Below are 23,474 nucleotides of genomic sequence, written 5' to 3'. Positions count from 1 at the left end.
CAATGTTTTACAATTCTGACCACTGTCCCTTTATGAAGTTATAACTCTGGAACGCTATAATGGATACAGGTGATTCTGAGATTATTTTTTCATGACATATTGTACTTCATGTTAGTGGTAAAATTTATTTGATATGACTTGGGATTATTTGTGAAAAAACGGAAATTTGGCAAAAAGTTTGAAAATTTTCCAAATTTTAATTTTCATGCCCTTAAATCACAGAGACATGTCTAGCACCCCAAGTAACCCGTTGCTACAGTGATGTTGCCTTTCCTTCGGGGAGGGTAATATCATGCTCAGAAGCAATGGAGTTCTCTTCACCAGGTAAGGCACCCGCATGCAACACATTTTGAATCCAGGCCAGGAGGGGGAGCTAAAGACCCGGATTCAGGGGAGCTTCCCTCAAATATGGATATATGTCCTGGTCTGGAGGAGTAGTTAGGGAGTTGGTCCAAGGACACTGAAGGAGAAGGAAGTCTGAGAGAGCAGACAGAGAGGCCTGGCAGCCATGAGGGAGCTACAGCCTCTGGAAAGGAGAAACAAACTGAGGGGTTGAATCTGGAGGAGCTGGAGAGGAAAGGAGCACAGGAGAGGTACAGGGCTCAGAGGGGAACTGTGACTGGGCACCCTCAGAGCCGAAGAGCAGTACCGGGTACCGGGAGCCCGAGGCCTTAGTGGAACTTATGACACTTGGCAGAACCGGAGGGCTGAGAACTTTATGGGATTGGCCCACACCACAACTGAGATGCAGCAGCACCTGAGGAGCCCGGGGCATGATAGAGTCCCTATAAAAAGGCTCAAGCTGCCCGTCATGCAGGTACCTGTCTCAGGACAGGGGGAATAGAGGACTCTGCAGAAATCTTCAGACAGCAGGGACTTCACTTTAGCAAGCGCTAGTTGGAAAGGCTCACGGACCTCTACTGGCAAAAGAGAACCCTCCATTGCCTCCAGGCCGGCCGGGCCATACCATCATCTGTGCCTGATACCCTGGACTGTGGCCTGCCAACTACAGTAAACCAGGTAAAGACTTATAACTTGTGTCCTTTACTCATTTACCGGCATACGTCATCATTGCCATACACCTTAGGACCCCTGGAGACCCCGCTTCACCTGTGGGAAGTGTACCATCAGTGCTGCAACAACATCTCCCAGTGGACCCCTTTAACGCAGCGCCGATCCCATTATTGACCAAACACCCCAGGTGGCGTCACGACAGACTTTTCCCTTAACAAAAGTCCCCTTAATTGGGTGCCCAGGGTCACAGACCGGGTCACAGCCACCGTGACTTCCCCTTTAAGACCGGACCCAGTACCGAGTACCGCACTGCCCTGGTAGGGCCCTCCATATGTCACACAAAATACTTAGTAAGTAACATTTTCCACACGTCTACTTTGCATCAGCACAATTTTGGAACACATTTTTTTTTGTTAGGAAATTATAAGGGTTAAAAGTTAAACAGCGATTTCTCATTTTTACAACACAATTTTTTTAGGGACCACCTCACATTTGCAGTCACTTTGAGGGGTCTATATGATAGAAAATACCCAAAAGTGACACCATTCTAATAACTGTACCCCTCAAGGTGCTCAAAACCACATTCAAGATGTTTATTAACCCTTCTGGTGCTTCACAGGAATGTTTGGAATGTTTAAGAAAAATGAACGTTTAACTATTTTTCACAAAAAAATTACTTCAGATCCAAAATTTTTTTATTTTACCAAGGGTAACAGGAGAAATTTGACCACAAACTTTGTGCAATTTGTTCTGAGTACATTGATATTCCATATATGCAGGTAAATCACTGTTTGGGTGCATGGCAGAGCTCGGAAGGGAAGTAGCGCCGTTTGACTTTTCAATGCAAAATTGGCTGAAATTGAGATCGGATGCCATGTCGCATTTGGAGAGCCCCGATGTGCCTAAACAGCAGAAACCCCACACACGCAACACCATTTTGGAAACTAGACCCCCTAAGGAACTTATCTAGATGTGTGGTGAGCACTATAAACCCCCATGTGCTTCACAGAAGATTAAAATGTAGAGCCGTAAAAAATAATATTTTTTCCACAAAAATGATCTTTTCGCCTCCAATTTTTTATTTTACCATGGGTAATAGGAGAAATTGGACCCCAAAAGTTATTGTGCAATTTGTCCTGAGTACGCTGATACCCCATATGTGAGGGTAAACCACTGTTTGGGCGCATAGCAGAGCTCGGAAGGGTAGGAGCGCCGTTTGACTTTTTCAACACAAAATTGGCTGGAATTGAGATCGTACACCATGTTGTGTTTAGAGAGCCCCTGATGTGCCTATACAGTGGAAACCCACCACAAGTGACCCCATTTTGGAAACTAGACCCCACAAGGAATTTATCTAGATATGTGGTGAACACTTTGAACCCCCAAGTGCTTCACGGAAATTTATAACGTAGAGACATAAAAATGAAAAAATCATATTTTTTCCACAAAATGATCTTTTCGCCCCCATTTTTTTTTTTTACCAAGGGTAACAGGAGAAATTGGACCCCAAAAGTTGTTGTGCAATTTTTCTTGAGTACGCTGATACCCCATGTGTAGGGAAATACTACCTTTGAGACACAGTGCAAAGCTCAGAAGGGAAAAGGCGCCATATTGGAGTTCAGATTTGGCTGGAATGGTTTGAGGGTGCCATGTCACATTGGCAGAGCCCCTGAGGAACCCGAACAACAGAAACCCCCTATATGTGAACTCATTTTAAAAACTACACTCCCCATTGAATTCATCTAGGGGTGCAGTGATCATATTAACACCACAGGTGCCTCACAGAATTTTATACCACTGAGCGGTGAAGAAAGAATAAATTACATTTCTACCACCAAAATGTTGTTTTAGCCCCAAGTTTAAAATTTTTCTAAGGGCTAATAGGAAGTTTGTTTACAACAAACTGAGGTCCATTTTTTCCTGTGTGCCAATACCCTACATGTAACCGGGAAATATTTTTCAGGCACAGTGGAAAGCTCAGAAGGCAAGGAGCACCAGATTTTACTGTTATAGTTTGCAGGTGCCATAGCCCACTGAGAGAGCCCATGAGGCACCAGAACAGCAGAACCCCCATACGTGACCACATTTTACAAACTACACTTCTCAATAAATTCATCTAAGGGTGCAGTGATCATATTGACACCATGGGTGTGTCACATAATTTTACACCATTGTAAGTGAAGACAAAATAACTGCGTTTTTACCACTAAAATTTTGTTTTAGCCAAAGATTTTACATTTTCACACAAAAAGTGGGTAAAAATTGCACCAAAATTCGTCCCACAATTTCTATTGAATGTGGCAAAACCCCATATGTGGCTGTACAGTACTACTTAGCCATACAGAGAGACTATGGAGGAATGGAGTGCCTATTCAAGTGAATGGGTCTGTGCACGTCAGTGTGTTTCCACAGACCGTGTGTCTGTGGGCAAAACACGCTGACATGTCCGTTTTTTAATGTCAGCACGGGCCACAAAACATCTTGCACACGTGCATATTCATAACACACACATGGATGTCGGCTGCTGAACACGGTTCTCATCATTCTCCCCTGCTCTGCCGGTGATCGGCGCATGCAGGGGAAAATGATGAGGGTTACATTTAAGTGAAAAAAGAGACAGCAGGCGGCGGATGATGGGACTATTACTCCCATCAGCCTACCACTGCTGCTGCTAATAAGAGTAACATCAGGAGCATCTGATGAGGGTATTCCCCCCCATTTTTGACAACCAGCTTTGCTAAAGCTCGCAGCTGGGGGTTGGTATTCTCAGGCTGGTGAGGGACCATAGATATTGACCCCCCAGCCTAAAAATAGCAGCCTGCAACTGCACAGAAAAGGCGCATCTATTAGATGTACGAATTCTGGCGCTTTGCCCTGCTCTTCCCACTTGCCTTGTAGCATGGGCAAGTGGGGGTTCATATTTGTGGGGCTGATGTCACCTTCGTATTGTCAGGTGACATCAAGCCCATGGCTTCATAATGGAGAAGCTTCTATAAGACACCTATCCATTACTAATCCTATAGTTATAAGGTAAATAATGGTACAGCCAGTATAAAGTCCTTTAATTGAAAAAGTGACACAGACTCCTTTAATATTCTAAATTAAACCATACTTACAACTTCACTTAATTACACTAAAGCCCTCAATCACCTGTAATAAAAATAAAATAAAAAAACAACAATATACCATACATGTCTGTCGTTCTCTCCCACGTCGTAATCCATGTCTGGGGAATAATTAGTTTTCAACCTGGACGGTGCCAAGATGCGACCATCCAGGCTGAGAACCACTGGTGAATGAGCTGCTGGGTACGCAGCGTCAGAGATCGGGGGTGACTTCGTAGAGGTTACCTCCAGTCACTGGGCTCCGATCCCAGCCAGACTGAACTGCGGTGAGATCCCCGTTAGCTCCGTGAGCGCTCAGTGACCAGGGGTGACATCATAGAGGTTACCTCGGGTCACTGGGCTCCATTCTCAGCCGGGCTGAGCTGCGGTGAGATCCCCGCTAGCACCGTGAGCGGGGAGAATGATGAGAGCCGTGTTCAGCACCAAGTGCTGGGGAACAGCGCTTACTATAATGCTTCTTCCCTGGCACCCGTTTGTGTGGTACTGATGAGGCACACAGATGCCACACGTGTGCTGCAAGTATTAGGGTATGTGTCCACGTTCAGGATTGCATCAGGATTTGGTCAGGATTTTATGTCAGTATTTGTAAGCCAAAACCAGGAGTGGAACAATTAGAGGAAAAGTATAATAGAAACATATGCACCACTTCTGCATTTATCACCCACTCCTGGTTTTGGCTTACAAATACTGACATAAAATCCTGACCAAATCCTGATGCAATCCTGAACGTGGACACATACCCTTACACACACGGAAACTGAAATCTCCGGTTCCAGAAATATCACGATGTGTGAAATAGACCTTATAGCTGGGTTTTTATGTTGCTGTCACACATTAAAAGATGTTTTTTATTGCAAAAATAGTTTTTGCATCATCACATTTTGAGAGCTATAATTTTTCCATATTTTGGCCCACAGAGTCATGTGAGGTCTTTTTTTTTGTAGGACGAGTTGACTTTGAAAAAAAAAAGGAAAGCCAAGAAGCCAGCGCTGTCTATGGTTAGAAAATCAGCAACTATAGATGAAGGGTGAAACAGGCCCAGACACAGATCATAGCCTATGGCGCTCTCGGTGTTCAGACCTGTGACTGTGCAGAATTTTGTGGCTGTAGCTGCAACGGTGCAGATGGCAATCCCGGACATACACACACACACATACTTACACACACACACATACTTACACACACACACACACACACACACACACACACACACACATATATATATATATATATATATATATATATATATATATATATATATATCCAATACAAAAGGAACAGCCAGACAGCACCACTGCCAGGAAGAACAAAGTGGGAACCGCTCACCTGTGTGAAGCCAGGATGTCTGACCCGTTGAAGCGCCAGCCAGGCGTGAAACGGCCGTCGTCCCGCTTTGCCGCACTCTCTGTACAGCACCCCCGGTCGTGAAGATGTACAGCACGATGTTTGAATAAAGATTCCTGCACTGGATGATCGGCGAGTGCGCTCTATTTTCTTATATATTCACTATATATATATATATATATATATATATATATATATATATATAAAACCTAGAGCCTTACATTCCCAATAATATCTGGAGGAAATAAAAGTATAATGATGAATGCCTAGAGGAGTGCTATAAAAAATATATAACTCTCTTTATTAATAATATAGTATAAACAAGGCAAACAAGTGCACAAAATAGCAAACAATTAACAAAATTACTGGACAGGTCTAATAACAGATAATGCATAACTGGCGTGGCAGGCAATCCATAGAAAGAGGACACTTATAATAACCTCGCATGTACAGGTCCTTCTCAAAAAATTAGCATATAGTGTTAAATTTCATTATTTACCATAATGTAATGATTACAATTAAACTTTCATATATTATAGATTCATTATCCACCAACTGAAATTTGTCAGGTCTTTTATTGTTTTAATACTGATGATTTTGGCATACAACTCCTGATAACCCAAAAAACCTGTCTCAATAAATTAGCATATTTCACCCATCCAATCAAATAAAAGTGTTTTTTAATAACAAACAAAAAAACCATCAAATAATAATGTTCAGTTATGCACTCAATACTTGGTCGGGAATCCTTTGGCAGAAATGACTGCTTCAATGCGGCGTGGCATGGAGGCAATCAGCCTGTGACACTGCTGAGATGTTATGGAGGCCCAGGATGCTTCAATAGCGGCCTTAAGCTCATCCAGAGTGTTGGGTCTTGCGTCTCTCAACTTTCTCTTCACAATATCCCACAGATTCTCTATGGGGTTCAGGTCAGGAGAGTTGGCAGGCCAATTGAGCACAGTAATACCATGGTCAGTAAACCATTTACCAGTGGTTTTGGCACTGTGAGCAGGTGCCAGGTCGTGCTGAAAAATGAAATCTTCATCTCCATAAAGCATTTCAGCCGATGGAAGCATGAAGTGCTCCAAAATCTCCTGATAGCTAGCTGCATTGACCCTGCCCTTGATGAAACACAGTGGACCAACACCAGCAGCTGACATGGCACCCCACACCATCACTGACTGTGGGTACTTGACACTGGACTTCAGGCATTTTGGCATTTCCTTCTCCCCAGTCTTCCTCCAGACTCTGGCACCTTGATTTCCGAATGACATGCAAAATTTGCTTTCATCAGAAAAAAAGTACTTGGGACCACTTAGCAACAGTCCAGTGCTGCTTCTCTGTAGCCCAGGTCAGGCGCCTCTGCCGCTGTTTATGGTTCAAAAGTGGCTTTACCTGGGGAATGCGGCACCTGTAGCCCATTTCCTGCACACGCCTGTGCACGGTGGCTCTGGATGTTTCCACACCAGACTCAGTCCACTGCTTCCTCAGGTTCCCCAAGGTCTGGAATCGGTCCTTCTCCACAATCTTCCTCAGGGTCCGGTCTCCTCTTCTCGTTGTACAGCGTTTTCTGCCACATTGTTTCCTTCCAACAGACTTACCATTGAGGTGCCTTGATACAGCACTCTGGGAACAGCCTATTTGTTGAGAAATTTCTTTCTGGGTCTTACCCTCTTGCTTGAGGGTGTCAGTGATGGCCTTCTTGACATCTGTCAGGTCGCTAGTCTTACCCATGATGGGGGTTTTGAGTAATGAACCAGGCAGGGAGTTTATAAAAGCCTCAGGTATCTTTTGCATGTGTTTAGAGTTAATTAGTTGATTCAGAAGATTAGGGTAATAGGTCGTTTAGAGAACCTTTTCTTGATATGCTAATTTATTGAGACAGGTTTTTTGGGTTATCAGGAGTTGTATGCCAAAATCATCAGTATTAAAACAATAAAAGACCTGACAAATTTCAGTTGGTGGATAATGAATCTATAATATATGAAAGTTTAATTGTAATCATTACATTATGGTAAATAATGAAATTTAACACTATATGCTAATTTTTTGAGAAGGACCTGTATATGTATAAAAAGGAAGAGTGACCTCATGAATAAACCTGTCAAGATGGGCTGGAAACCGTACAATGCCTGTCAACAATAGATTAAGCCATATAGCTCAGAAGCTAAAAGTAAAGTGCAAACAGTGCATATTTACACGGACAAGCATGTCCTACCCATCGGATGCCAACAGCCACAGCTCAGATACCCCACCGCGCGTTTTGCTGCTGCTTCTTCGGGGGGCAGTGTGTAGATGTGTCATATAAACCGGCTTAAATATCCCACTGTGTCTCCAGACGCCAATCCCCGAAAGGGGGAGTGGTTAGCATCGGCTGCGTCTATGAGCGCGTGGAGACGAGGCCAGTCGCAGCCCAACGTCACATCCGGAGTCAAGAAGCAAAGAATACTGGGAGAAGTTCCCATGGTTACCACTATGCCAAGTGCTTCATATAGACGCCGGGGGAGACGTGGGCCGGGGTAGGCTCCCGAGCGCATGCGCTACCCGCGGCCGATGGCAACCAGGCAACAGAACTGTGTAGGTGAATGGAACTTAATACGGCAACCAATATATATCATATATAAGTAATCAATTCAAAAATAATAACATAATAAGTAAGGATATTTAACAGAGAATCACATCTCTTACCTGAATATAATAATAAATCAAAGCACTATAATAAGCATGTAAATAAGAAACAAGACATAATTAAATAGATAACAAATAACAGCATCATTGTTTTACAATAAGATAATAATCTCCCAATATCCCCAATAAGTTGCCGATAGTCCACCAATGATGGAGATGTAAAACTACACGCTATAACTGGTCCGCAAGGCATCAGTCATGGTGTTTAACTCTCTGCCACGGTCCACAATATGCTGTCGATAGTTCACCAATGAAGAGAATGTAAGAGCCATCGCACAAAGACAGGTCCACAAAGCATGAGTCACAGTGAAGATGTGATGTAATATCCAGAGCCAGAATATGTAATCCAATAGAGTGTCCACTAATAATATAAGTGAAAAACACACAAGATTAAAATAAGATAAAAACAACAGACTCCAAGAGCACATAATCAACGCTGACGACGGAAAGAACCGAATGTAAGAAAAAACGCACACGGTTAAATAAATGGCGAAAAGCTGACATTTCGTTAAGCCTCAAAGGGGTGACGGTATCAAGAGTTATAATCAATCGACATTTCAGCTGCGCCAGCCTGCGTTTGAGATCGCCTCCACGGACACCGCAATGTATCCGGTCAATGCCTCGGATCAAGAGTAGGTCCGGGTCACAGGCATGGCACAATCTAAAATGCCGGGGAATTGTTTTAAGAGATGCTAATTCAATAGCAGATGCAGCAGCTTTAATGTCCCTAACGTGTTCTCTAGTTCGCACACGCAACTCCCTTGAAGTGAGACCAATGTATATTAGGCCACAGGGACACGTGGCGTAGTAGATGACAAAATCGCTGCTGCATGAAATATATTCTCTAATTCTATAACTCTTTTTACCATCTGATGAACAAAAATCAAAGGCACATACAATATTCCGGCAGGCCAGACTTGACCCGCACGGAAAACAGCCCTGTCGTGGCTTCCCTGTATAAAATGGGAGAGAGGGGGTGGATACATGATGATTCTTAACAAGAAGATCTCTCAAGTTTTTACTCTGCCTATATATAGTTTTTTTTCCAATTGTATATTCCGATTTTTTTTGTACATAGTTATGGGGGTGTCTAAATTGCCTAAACAGCAGTTAACAGCTTTCAGAGATATGCTTTGCAGAAGCCAAATAGAAACTCATAGTAAACTGCGTCCGCCAGGCTCGGACTGGCCCACCGGAGAACCGGAGGATTCTCCGGTGGGCCCAGGCACTGACACCTGCTGGCATACTGGCCAGCAGCTGCCTAGGGCCCCCACTGCTCCAGGGGCCCCTTGCCAGTGGCTATAGTGCCCCTGAGTCAAGGGGGCCCACCCTGTGCCAGTAGCAGCAGCTGGAGACAGGATCCTGTCCCCGCTGCTAAAGCCAAATGATTATTCATGCTTCCCCCACGCCCCTATGGGCATGGAGAGGCGTGAATACCATTTCTCTTTAATAGCGGGCAGCGTTAGCCGCAGGGTGCAGCTAACACTGCCCGCATGTAAAGCCGCACCACACACACACACACACTCACAAAGTACCGCACACCCACACACACACGCACACAGCACCGCACCGCACACATACACACGCAGGCACACAGACTCACAGAGCAGCTGACCTCCCGGCATCCTGCTTCCTGTCTGAGACAGCCCAGCTGGATGACGTCATCATTCAGCGTGCTGCTGTCTCAGTCAGAAAGCTTCCAGGAATCCAGCGAGGAAGAGGCTGCTGGAATGAGCTGCTGCTGCGGGGAGGTGAGCTGTGCTGCGCGCCTGCCTTCCTGTGTGAGTGTGTGTGTGTGTGTGTGTGTGTGATGAGCTGCGGTGAGCTGTGTGTGTGTGTGTGTGTGGTGAAGGACTATGATATTGGTGGGGGGAGACAATGATGAAGGTGATGGGCAATGATGGTGGTTGGGGGAGACAATGATGGAGGTGATGGGCAATGATGGTGGGGGAAGACAATGATGGAGGTGATGGGTATGATGGTGGTGGTGGGGAGGCAATGATGGAGGTGAGGGGAGGCAATTATGGAAGTGATGGGCAGTGATGGTGGGAGAGACAATGACGGGGGTGATGGGCAATCATGGTGAGGGAGGGAATGATGGAGGTGATGGGCAATGAGGGTGAGGGGAGGCAATGATGGAGGTGATAGGTAATGATGGTGGGGAGGCAATGATGGAGGTGATAGGCAATGATGGTGGGGAGGCAATGATAGAGGTGATGGACAATGATGGTGGTGGGGGAGGCAATGATGGGGGGAGGCAATGATGGAGGTGATGGGCAATGGTGGTGGGGGAGGCAATTATGGAGGTGATGGGCAATGATGGTGGTGGGGGAGAGGCAATGATGGCGGTGATGGGCAATGGTGGTGGTGGGAGGCAGTGATGGAGGTGATGAAATGGCCAATGATGGTGGTGGGGGAGGCAAGGATTGTGGTGGGGGAGGCAAGGATGGTGGTGGGGAGGCAATGATGATGGTGGTGGGGGGAGGCAATAATGGAGGTGATGAAATGGACAATGATGGTGGGGAGGAGGCAATGATGCAGGTGGTGGAATGGGCAGTGATGGAGGTGGTGGGGGAGAATGATAGGGGTGGTGGGGGAGAAGGCAATGATGGAGGTGGTGATGAGGACAATGATGGGCTGTATTATACTTTGAGGGGGCTACATTATATTCTGTGGGGGGACTGCATTATTCTCAGGGGACTACATTATATTATGGGGGGCCACATCATACTATGTGAGGGGGCTACAGTATACTCTATGGGGGGCTGCATTATATTCTGTGGTGGGGCTGCATTCTCTCAGTTGAATACATTATATTCTGTGGTGGCTGCATTATACTATATGAGGGGGCTGCATTATGCCCTATGAGGGTGCTACATTATATTCTATGGTGGGGACTGTGTTATACTTGAGGGGGTTGCATTATATTTTGTTGGGTGCTGCATTATATTCTATTAGAGGGGACTGAGTTTTATTTTATGAGGGGGCTAAATTATATTCTGCGAGGGGGCTACCCCAACCCTTGCTACATAATTAAGACGTGTACTACCTTATATTATACCCTGATCTTAGTGCTTTTTACCGCACAATTGGTGGTCTTGTATCTATTTCTATGAAGCTACATAGTGGGCCCCAAGAATGATTTTCTCTGGTGGGCCCAAGGTGCTCCAGTCCGACGCTGGTGTCCGCCAGCTATTATAAATTGTGTGGTTCTGTAGAGAGAGACTTAAATAAGACTACACTGCCCTGGCCGGCATCTTCCTACCCTGCTCCAGTTGACTGACAGATCTCTCCCTATAGTCTCTGACGAGCTTTTTCTAAATATGTTTGCTGTGAGACACTGTGGTATTTCAAAGTAAAACATACCTGGCTACAATAACGCAGCCAGGCACTGATTTATGCTGTTCGAGGTTCAGGCAGTATGACTAGTGACAGGTCCGTGTAACATAGAATAAATCCCATTTAAAAACAGTTTTATTCCATATGCCTTAAAAAATTACCTAAAAAGAATATCCAAAAAACACAGACAAGCAGATGATCAGCAAAATAGCCCAAGATGCAAACAAACAGGCACAATAATTTGTTAAAAATGTGCCTAGATATAATACCAGGCTGATAACCAATTAACCCTAATCAGAAAGCCCTAAATGGTATACAACTGCTTGCCTGTGGAGGTTGGCACCATAAAGATGGCGACAGTGGTGCCCCAGCTCCACGACGGCTACCGCTAAGAAACCAGGACCACATAAATATAGTATTTAGGGTAGGCAAAAGGGGCTGGCCAATCAAGCACAGTGAAACTGTTGTTTTTAAACCAGATATTGGTACTTTTGACAGTGTGGACAGGTCCAAGTCCTGCTGGAGAATGAAATTTCTCACTCCATAAAGCTTGTCAGCAGAGGGAACCATGAAGTGTTCTAAAATTTCCTGTTAAACACTCGTGCTGACTTTGGTCTTGATAAAACACAGTGGACCTACACGATCAGATGACATGGTTCCCCAAACCATCACTGATTGTGGAAATTTCACACTAGACCGCAAACCCACAAAAGGAGGACTTAAAAAATCCTCAAAAATTTCAAAAATCAGCAGAAAAAAAGGCAGAGATGTTTACCTGCCCAGGCCTCCAAATCAGGATGCAGTGGACCCATATAGTTAAGATGGCGGCAACACAGGTGCAAAAATACCGATGAGACAACCACTCTCAGTCTACCAATCCATGGAGGGGATGGTTGCTTGGTATATTAATGCACAAAAGAGGCTTGTATGTGGCACTGTTCACATACAGGTTGTGCACAACATCCAGGTTAGCAGTCTATTAGTGATACCCATACTATTCAATCAGGCGGGCTGCCCAGTGCTATTCAAATGCATCCCATGTGAGCAGACACCACAGTTTACGAGACCAAATGGGCCCAGCTGCACCCTGACAAATAAAGTGCAGAAAACACAAAAATATGTGAGGTATTCTTCGATATTTTGGCCAAGATATGCAAGCGCGCAACCCACGTCAAGTGTCCTTGCACTTGCGAGTCCTATCAATAAACAGCTAAAGCACAAAAAGAGGACTTAAAAATCCTCCAAAAATTAAAAAAAACAGCAGAAAAAGGCAAAGATGTTTACCTGCCCAGGCCTCCAAACAAATGCACTATCAGGATGCAGTGGACCCATATAGTTAAGATGGCAGCAACACACTAGACCTTAAGCAGCTTGGATTGTCTGTCTCTCCACTCTTCCTCCAGACCCCGGGATCTTGATTTCCAAGGTCTAGTGTGAAGTATCCACAAGCAATGATGGTTTCGGGAGCCATGTCATCTGCTGGTGTAGGTCCACTGTGTTTTATTAAGACCAAAGTCAGAGCAGCCGTCTACCAGGAAATTTCAGAGCTTCCCTCTGCTGACAAGCATTTTGGAGATGGAAATTTAATTCTCGAGCAGGACTTGGCACCTGTCCATACTGCCAAAAGTACCAATACCTGGTTTAAAAACAACAGTATCACTGTGTTTGTTTGGCCAGCAAACCCGCCTGTCCTTAAGCTCTTAGCCCTTATGTTTCTTAGGAATCTATAGGGTATTGTCAAGAGAAAGATGAGAGACGCCAGACCCCACAATGCAGATTAGCTGTAGTCTCCTATTTAAGCAACCTGAGCAGCCATAATACCTCAGCAGTGCCACGTGTCATGATCCCAGATGTTGTGAATTCTGCTCTTGGGCTCCCTCCGGTGGTTATGAGTGGTAGTGCTGCTGTCTGTGGATCGCAGCATTCATCAGGTGTGTTCAATTTGGGCTGGGCTATTTAAGTCCTGCTTTATCCTTTAGTCAGTGCCAGTTGTCCATTGTTTTTGGAGGATTCACATCCCTTCTGGTCTCTCCTGTTTGCGGTGCTTTTCTTCAAAGATAAGTTCTGGCTTTGTTTTTGCTGTCCACCTGCTGTGGACCTTATAGTTCTGTGCATTTTCATGTTTGGTCTTGTCCAGCTTTGTCTGTGAAGGATTTTTTGCAGCCAAGCTGTGTCTCTGGAGATGCAGATATACCCTCCATGTCTTTAGTCAGATGTGGTGATTTGTATTTTCTGTGGTGGATATTTTCTAGTGTTTTTATACTGACCGCATAGTACTCTGTTCTATTCTTTCTTTTTAGCTAGTATGGCCTCCTATGCTAAATCCTGATTTCATCTTTGCGTATGTTATTTCCCTCTCCTCTCACAGTCAATATTTGTGGGGGGCTATCTATCCTTTGGGAATTTTCTCTGAGGCAACATAGGTTTCCTGTTTCTGTCTTTAGGGGTAGTTAGTTCTTAGGCGGTGACGAGGGGTCTAGGGAGTGTTAGGTACCCCCCACGGCTACTTCTAGTTGCGCTGCTAGTTCAGGGTTTGCGGTCAGTACAGGGACCACCTTCTCCAGAGTCCGTCTCATGCTGCTCCTAGGCCACCAGATCATAACACCCAGACTGCGTTTTGAGTCTTCCCCTTTTTCCGGTCTGACATGTCAGGGGTTAACTTTCTCAGCCTCAGTCTGGTCTCTGGTTTGCTATTTATCTCTGCTGTGTCCTGCAGACCATGTCAGTTATAGTTTCTGCCTACGGCGTGTGTAGCTGACTCTGTTTGCCCTGATTTGTCCTGTGGCTTGCTTACTGAACCCGTGTCTGTTTTTCCCCTCTTCCCTTCCCGACTCTGTGTTCCCTGTTGTGAATTCTGTTGTCGAACTCCCTCCTGTGGTCGTGAATGGTACTTCGGCGAGTTCTGTCTATGGGCTCCCTCTGGTGGCTATGAGTGAAGCTGCTGCTTCTGAGGTTCCTTACACAGGTGACGTGGTTTATCCTTTGGTTGGCTGCTCTATTTAACTCCTCTCAGATCGTTACTCCATGCCAGCTGTCAATGTTTTTGCATTGGTTCAGTTCGCTCCTGGATCTCTCTGGTGACCTGCTTTCTCCTGCAGAAGCTAAGTTCCTGATAGTCATTATTTGTTCACTGTTTTCTTGTCCAGCTGGTTATCATGATTTTGTCTTGCTAGCTGGAAGCTCTGGGATGCAGAGTGGTCCCTCCGCACCGTGAGTCGGTGCGGAGGTCTTTTTTGCACACTCTGCGTGGTCTTTTGTAGGTTTTTGTGCTGATCGCAAAGTTACCTTTCCTATCCTCTGTCTATTTAGTAAGTCTGGCCTCCCTTTGCTGAAACCTGTTTCATTTCTGCGTTTGTGACTTTCATCTTTATTCACAGTCAATATATGTGGGGGGCTTCCTTTACCTTTGGAGAATTTCTCTGAGGCAAGGTAGGCTTTATTTTCTATCTCTAGGGCTAGATAGTTCTTAGGCTGTGACGAGGCGCCTAGGTCTGGTCAGGAGCGCTCCACGGCTATTTCTAGGGTGTGTGATAGGATTAGGGCTTGCGGTCAGCAGAGCTCCCACATCCCAGAGCTCGTCCTGTATGAGGTTTAACTATCAGGTCATTCCGGGTGCTCCTAACTACCAGGTCATAACAGTTCCCCTTTCGTGTATTGACTCTCTGGTTTTGACTTGGCTTGGATCCTGACCTGTGGTTTTGTCTCTTGTCTTTGGCATATCTGCTCCTGACCGGTACTGACCCATTTGGCTTGTTGTTGACTCTGTTGGCTTATTACTTTTGTACTGCGCTACAGTCTTATATAGACCTGGCTTGTTTTGACTATTCTGCTGCCACCTGGTGGTGGCCTCGCCGCTACATTGAAGGTCTGGTCTTGCTGTGTGCAGTCCTCCCTCTACTCTACTGCCACCTAGTGGAGCTTGCATTTACCTGCATTGCAGCGGTGTGACAACAGGCTGATAGCCTTCATGCCACGTCACATTGATGCAGTAATTGATGCCAAAGGAGCCCCAACCAAGTATTGAGTGTATTTACTGAACATACATTTCTATAGGCCAACATTACTGATTTTAAAATCATTTTTTCACGCTGGTGTTATAAAGTATTCTAATTTACTGAGAAAATGACTTTTGGGTTTTCATTGGTTGTAAGCCATAATCATCAACATTAACAGAAATAAACACTCGAATTACATCACTCTGTTTGTAATGACTCTACTGTATGTAATATGAGTTTCACTATTTATATTGAAGAACTGAAATAAATTAACTTTTTTGATGATATTCTAATTTTTTTAGATGCACCTGTAGGTGTGTTACCATTAATTGTAATTGTGTCAACATTGCTAATCAGATGATTATTGCAAAGAGGCGTCTACAGAACAGAAAATGTCAGACTATTTTGATGACTAGTGGCCAATAAAAACTGCATTTTTTCAGGACAATTTCTAAATACCATGAGATTGGAAATGTCACTGAGTCATGTTCAGACACAACCCACAATACTATTGTACAATATATGTATTATTTTATTAGCACGATAAAATAAATTAATCATACTGATAATTAAATTATTGAATCTACCAATTCTGCTTTGTCTGTTTAGCTTTCCAGTGGTGCATTTGTAGGGCTTGGCAAAAATATGAAGAGTCTTTTTCTTGAGAACAACAACCTGCAGAATCTTCCTAACATGAAAAACTTCAAAGACCTTGAAGTAATTAACTTGGCTAATAATCCATTTAACTGTGACTGTCGACTACTTCACCTCCACAGGTAAGTTCCTATGCCTGTACTTGACACAACCACTTCTGAACACCGTCTGTATCTTCCAATCATATCTGCAACACTTTCCCCATAAACTTAACAAGTGACATCACACCTGCCAAAAAAGATATCATGAATTTACAGAGCACCTGAATAAACTATGTACATTTCTAGTCGCTTTTATAGTGAGTTTGGCTTCATTCAGATGACTTTTTTTTCACATAAATGGAAAAAAATCAGTGTTTTGGATCATTTCAATTTTGTGATGCAGTGACCCATAGTACAGCCAGGGGGCGCTCTATGTGCTCCTCAAGATAAGCATGGAGCAAAATACACCAAGCATTGAGGGCTCTGGTTCAATTAGGGTTTCCCTTACCTTTTACAGCAGTTTCTGCACTTCCTCCTCCTCCTCACCCTCCATCTCAGAAACATCAACATTAGTCGCAAGCTGGAAGCACTGCAGTACTGACTCGGCCATGTGGCAACAAGTTCTGCTGAAGCTAATATGTTTAGATGACAAAAAGCACACCGACACGGAGTTGAAAGGTCTAACAGACCAGACTGGCCTGTGGCTCTTATCCCTGAACGTACAACCAGGCATGATCATGTGTTACAATGGCCATAGTCTGGTGGCAGCTCTGAAGCTAGATAACCCCACACACATATCATGCCTGCCCACGTGCTCAACTTGGTGGTTCAGCAGTTTCTCAGAACCTACTCAGATCTGCCTTAACTACTTTTGAAAGAAGGCCGTGTGCCCATTTCTACAAGTCAGCTACAGCTGCTCCTGCCCTGGCGGTGCTGCAGCAGCGTTTGCAACTTCAAGCTCACCGACTAATGTGCAATGTCACCTGTAACGCCGGTGGGTTTATACCTTGTTTCTTCAGCGTTACTCTGCATGTCTCTGCTTTAACCCTTTGGTCCTCTCCCCCTAACTTGCGGGGATACTGTAGTCTGTTATCTGTATGGATGCGGCTCAGTTCCCTGTGCCGCTGTGTAGCTGTATATGTGCTGTGATGCCTTTTCTCTGCTGCATGACCACCCTCATGTGCAGTCCATGGCTGCAGCTGTGGAAGCTATCCGCGGGTTGCAAAGTCCTCTGCAGCTGGTGCATGACTTTCCACGTGTGTTCAGGCTAGCAGTCGCTGCCAGGTGCCCTAAGCCACAGTTTCTGTGTTGTAATGGTTTCTGTTTGCATTTAAGGTGCGCGCGGCCACATCTTCCTTGCTTTTATTAGGGTTTGTGTGTGCACTTGTGTTGCTTTCCTCAACCTATCGCTGAGGGGCAGCTCTTATATAAACTCTCTCTTTCTTGTTGGGCGTTGCCAGAGCATTGCATTGTGTTTCTGAGTCTTGCCTTGTGTGTGAAGTATCCAGCTCCCATTCTGTCTGCAGTCTGTTCTGGGAGAGTCAATACCTATTTTTCTGCCTGTTCTGGGGGCAGAGTACCCAGATCCGTTTGTGTCTTGTTTTTTCCATCTGGTCTGAGGACAGAGTACCCAGATCTGCCTATCCTGGAGGCTGCATATCCAGTACCTGATCCTGTCTGAATTTTGTCCTCTGTGTTATGTTCCTGAAGTCCTTTTGTGTCCGACATCCCTTACCCAGTGACTATGAACTTCCTGGGCTCATCTTTTAAAGATGGAGTCCGGTGTTCTTGCTGATCGTTTACTACGCTGTGCTCAGCCTGCTATGCACGCTAACTCCATCCGGCCCAGGTCCAGTCCGGCGGTGCTTGCACCATCCCGCTTGAGTTCCTTCCTAGGTCCGATGTCCTGAGCCTGACGGCCGTAGCTAGGGGTCTAATGACCACCGCTGCCTGGTTCTGTGCCATCCGTGTCCCAGCTGATGACCTGGGCTGCCACGCCAATTTCCCAGATGTCTATCCGTGTCCCTGATGTTCCGATATCCTGAGGTCCAACCTGTGTCCAGATATCCAGCCTGTGTCTGTTGACCTGATGTCCAATCTGAGTCCGACGTCCTGATGTCTAGCCTGTGTCCTGATGTCCAGCCTGTGTCCTGTTTTCCTGATGTCCAGCCTGTGTCCTGATGTAAAGCCTGATGTCCTGATGTCCAGCCTGTTCCTCATGTCCAGCCTGATGTCCAGCCTGTGTCCTGATGTCCAGCCCGTGTCTGATGTCATGAGGTCAGCCTATGTCCAGATGTCCAGCCTGTGTCCGATGACCTGATGTCCAATCTGAGTCCGATGTCCTGAGGTCCAGCCTGTGTCCGATGTCCTGATGTTCAGCCTGTGTCCTGATGTTCCACCGGTTTCCTGGGGTTCACCCTGTGATGACGTCTATCCTGGGTCGAGTCTGTTCTTCTAATGAGCCTGCACTACGCCTGAGGCTTGAGAGAGGCCATCCTAGTAAGCCCATGCCAGATGACCCTGGACTGCATCAACCCGTGATGGCCCCTGATGTTTGTCTAAGGTTGGTGTCTGATGTTCTACTGCTGAGCCTGTGCGACGCCTGAGGCCTGAGAGAGGCCGTCCTAGTAAGCTCGTGCCAGATGACCCTGGACTGCATCAACCCGTGATGACCCCAGCCATCGTCAGAAGTCTGTCCGAGGTCGGTGTCTGATGTTCTCCGGCTGAGCCTCTGCTGCGCCTGATACCTGAGAGAGAGGTTGTCTTAGTATGCCCGTGCCAGATAACCCTGGACTGCATCAACCCGTGATATCCTCCTGCCTGTACCCTTCCTTGATGTGCCCCAATCGGGATCCTAGCATCATTATGTTTTGTTTATGTACTATGATTTCATTTAAGTAAACTTTTGTTTCTTCATACCTGAAGTTGTGTGGTGTAATCTAGTTCTGCATATTGCCATCTGCTCAGCTGCCACAGACCCTGCTCGCTGCCCTTCCCTAGTCTGTGTAGGTCCATGTTACTCTGTGGTCCAGTGGGTCCACATTTTGTTCCCACTTGGGACACTCACCCCCGTCGTCATGGTCTGGCGACGTGGAGGCGTCGGCTGGGCCGCATCTGCGGTTGCAGTCGTAACATCACCACACATTGGAACTTAACATTACATATGTTGGCAAGGCTTTGGGGGCAGCAGAGGGCAGTAGTTGAATACCAGCTACACGCCAGTATTCTGGTCAGCCTCTGCACATAAGAGCTGAGTGGGCATGGATGTCTGACATCTGTGTGGTTCTCCAAAACTTTGAGAGTATGTGCACACGTCCGGATTTCTTGCAGAAATTTCCTGAAGAAAACCGGAAATTTTCTGAAAGAAATCCGCATTCTTTTTTTGCGTTTTTCTTAGCATTTTGCAAGCGCAATTAGCTTGCAGAATGCTAAAGTTTTCCAAGCGATCTGTAGCATCGCTTGGAAAACTGACTGACAGGTTGGTCACACTTGTCAAACATAGTGTTTGACAAGTGTGACCAACTTTTACTATAGATGCTGCCTATGCCGCATCTATTGTAAAAGATAGAATGTTTAAAAATAATTAAAAAAATGGTTATACTCACCCTGCAGACAGCCGATCTCCTCAGCGGCGTTCTTTCTTATAGATGGTGTGTGTGTGCAGGACCTTCGATGACGTCGCGGTCACGTGAGCGGTCACGCGACCAATCACAGGACCGCGACATCATCGTAGGTCCTTCACACAGACCATCTATAGGAACAGAAGCGGCAGCGTGCACCGCTGAGAGGCGGGAAGACACTGGGGCCATCAGAGGGTGAGTATATGACTATTTTTTATTTTAATTCTTTTTTTTTTTTACTAATTATATGGTGCCCAGTCCGTGGAGGAGAGTCTCCTCTCCTCCACCCTGGGTACCAACCGCACACAATCTGCTTACTTCCCGCATGGTGTGCACAGCCCCATGCGGAAAGTAAGCAGATCAATGCACTCCTAGGTGTGCGGAATCCCCGCAATTCCGCATTTTTAATGAACATGTTGCTTTTTTTTCCGCAATGCGATTTTTTTTTTTGCGGGAAAAAAAAGCAACATTTGCACTAGAAATGCGGAATACACTGTAATTAATAGGAGGCATATGTAAGCGTTTTTTTCGCGTTTTTATAGCGAAAAAACGCGAAAAAAACGCGAAAAATCCTGAACGTGTGCACATGGCCTGAGGACTCGACTAATATAGTGAGCGGCGATGACATTATAATCAGCATCGCCATCCTGCTTCTCTGTCTACTGAAATGCTCTTTGCTCACAATTAAAGATGAGGATTTGCAGGTGGCATAAGTTGAGATGGAACAATAAACTATACTGGGAGATGCTACACAGCCAAGCTTCATCTCATCTTCTCAATGCAAGTTGCATGATAATGAGGACAGCGAGGAGAAGGAAGACAATGTGGACAGTCATCCTCTTGGTGGGGACAGGGAAATCTTGGCTGATGGCAGTCTGGCACACATGGCTGAGTTTATGTTCCGCTGCCTTTCCCGTGACCCGCGCGTTGTACACATTTTGACCAACACTAATTACTGGTTGGTTACCCTTTTAAACCCATGCTACAAGGAGAACTTTACATCTCTCCTTCCCATGGCAGAGAGGTTTAATAAAATGTAGCCATACCAGAAGACCCTAGTTGAAGAATTAATACAAAAATTCCCACCTGACAATGCTGGCGGCAGAGGTCACAGTTCCTTGAACAACCAAGGAGTGGAGATTACGGAGACACACACCTGATGCAGCAGAGGCAGGGAACACTCTCAAAGGTCTGGGACAGACCCTTCCATTGCCCAGGCCCTGATGCGCGGGGAACTCTGCCAAGGAGGGGAAAGTTTTGGAAGATGCTAAAGGAGTACCTTGCCGACTGTACCAGTGCCCTCCATGATTCCTCTGTGCCTTACAACTATTGGGTATCCAAGCTAGACATGTGGCATGAACTGTCTCTCTACGCCTTGTTGGTCCTGTCCTGCCCTGCCACTAGCATTTTGTCAGAATGGGTTTTTGGTGCCACTTGGTGGTATTATAACTTATTAGGCGCAACCTGAATCTGACTCTTATCAAAATTAACAAGCCCTGGATTGGTTCAGACCTCTGTACACCACAGAAAGACAGCAGCAGAACATAAACTCAAATGCAGTGTTTGTTTTTTTCTGGTGTATTCCCATGCACCCCTTCCCACCCAAACATGGGTATACGCTTCAGTATTTCATTTTTTTTGTGGACACAATTCCTTCTCCTCTTCCTCCAACACCGTATCAACAGGGTGATCATGCTAAACTCGCTATACATTTTTTAACTAATAATTTTTTTCAAGGCAAAATCAAAAAGATTCTGTTCTGTTATAATAATGCCGCTCTTATCTACACTTTGTCTTTAGTGAGGTCAGGGCCGGTTTTAGACAAAGTGGGGCCCTGGGCAAAAGTTTAAAATGGGGTCCAAAATGCTCACATATTGCCCCAACACAAAAACATTTGTTGCATTTACATATGCTGAGTTCAGGCTACTAAACGAGCGAGATCGACAATGATGAAGTCGTTTGACGCTTGTTTCCCGGCCTCTTTAGGGTATGTGCACACTTTCAGTAATTGGCATCGCTTTGGATACAGCACATGTCCGCTGCATCCAAAGCCCTGCCAGCTATTGAATGCAGGTGAATCCGCATGTGTTCAATGAACTGTGTGGAATCACCGCGTCCAATACATTGTATGGGTGAAATTTATCTTGCGGAGGCTCATATCTCTTGAATCCCATTCACTATGCTGTAACATCTGGACGCTGCACAAGTACGCAGCATTCAACCCGTATCGTTTACTGATTGTGTGCACCTACCCTAAGGCTGCGTGTCCACGATCAGGATGGCCGGTGGTTTAGTCGGAGCGGCACCCCCTTCTGAGACGCGATGATGCCGGATGTGTTCATAGCACACATCCGGAATCATCGCACCCCACGCATAGGGCCCTGTGCTACATCTTGTGGCGGTGCAGCGTCGCCGCAAGATATACGGACATGCTGTGATCTAAAAAGACGCGCCGCATGTCCGGAGTCGCAGGGCCGCCCGCGTGCGTGTTACCACTCATAGTGGAGACAGGATTTCATTAAATCCCCTCCACTATGCTGTAACATCTGGACGCTGTGTGTTTGACGCTGCGCCTCTATGCAGCGTCAAACACGCAGCGTTTACTGCACGTGGACACACAGCCTTACTCTGGCTTAGGAAGTTTGATTGGTACAGATAGTCCTCCATACAGTATAACACAGGTCCCATATAGTACATATAGTAAAATGCACTCCCCATGGTCCCCGATACAGTATAATGCAGCCCCCCTCAGTATAATGCAGCCCCCCTCAGAGTACACTGAAGCCCCCCTGATAGAGTATAATGTAGACCCCTAATGGAGCATAATGCAGCCCCCTCAGAGTATAATACAGCCCCCTTAGAGTAAAATGCAGCACTCTCAGAGTATAATGCAGCCACCCACGCACAGTATAATCCAGCCCGCAGCGTACAATGCAGCACCTTCAGAGTATAATGTAGCCCCCTGAGTACAATGAATGCAGCCCTCTCTGAGTATAATGTAGCCTTCTCAAGAGTATAATGCAGCCCCTCACACATAGTATAATGCAGCCCCTTCAGAGTATAATGTAGTCCCCTCAGAGTATAAAGTAGCCCCCTCAGAGTATAATGCAGCCCTCTCAGAGTATACTACAGCCCCACACACAGTATAATGTAGCCCCCGGAGTATAAAGCAGCCCTCACACACTCACACATACACACATTCACACTCACACAACACTTACATCTCCTCCTTGTTCCCCTGCTGCTTTGGCTTCTGCAGAGAGTCTCAGCGTCTCATCAGCTCCACTGCTGGCACACGCTGAGTCAGAGGCAGAGGGTGATGATGGGAGAGGGAATGTCACATGACACTCTCTCCTCCATCACAGCTTTCAACTGTATTGGCATCTATGGTTTTTAAATACATCAGATAGGGATTGCATACATTAGTTAGGACTGCTCTGATAAGGGTATACCGTGAAGATTGGTAGAGCAGCTTAGTATACATTTTTTGCAAAAAACGTATCAACCAAATACCCTGTTTTTTACATCTTTTACTAGCACTTGCGGATTACTGCAACATTTTTTCAAACTGAGTGTTTTTGGTTTTACTATTCTCTTTTGTGTCTTCAGGTTTCTTGGTGGTGTGTGAACATGATCATACAGACTTGTTCACTGTGCAAGTAGCCCATGTGTTCCTGTTTCTATGATGCCAATAAGTTGAATGCACAATGCGGG

General features: G+C 45.6%; 1 protein-coding gene across 1 annotated transcript in view; it reads left to right on the top strand.

Moving 5' to 3' along the window:
- CHADL (chondroadherin like) overlaps positions 1-23,474 on the top strand; it is a 239,187-nt gene that overhangs the window by 203,379 nt on the left and 12,334 nt on the right. The window contains exon 4 of the mRNA XM_069737092.1: positions 16,115-16,281. Coding sequence (XP_069593193.1) covers positions 16,115-16,281 — 167 coding nt within the window. The remainder of the gene's footprint in view (positions 1-16,114; positions 16,282-23,474) is intronic.

This window comes from Ranitomeya imitator, chromosome 8 (genome assembly GCF_032444005.1).
Source record: "Ranitomeya imitator isolate aRanImi1 chromosome 8, aRanImi1.pri, whole genome shotgun sequence".
In the NCBI taxonomy this organism is placed as follows: Eukaryota; Metazoa; Chordata; class Amphibia; order Anura; family Dendrobatidae; genus Ranitomeya; species Ranitomeya imitator.
The sequence above is the reverse complement of the archived record's forward strand: the minus strand, read 5'-3'. Positions and strand labels throughout refer to the sequence as shown.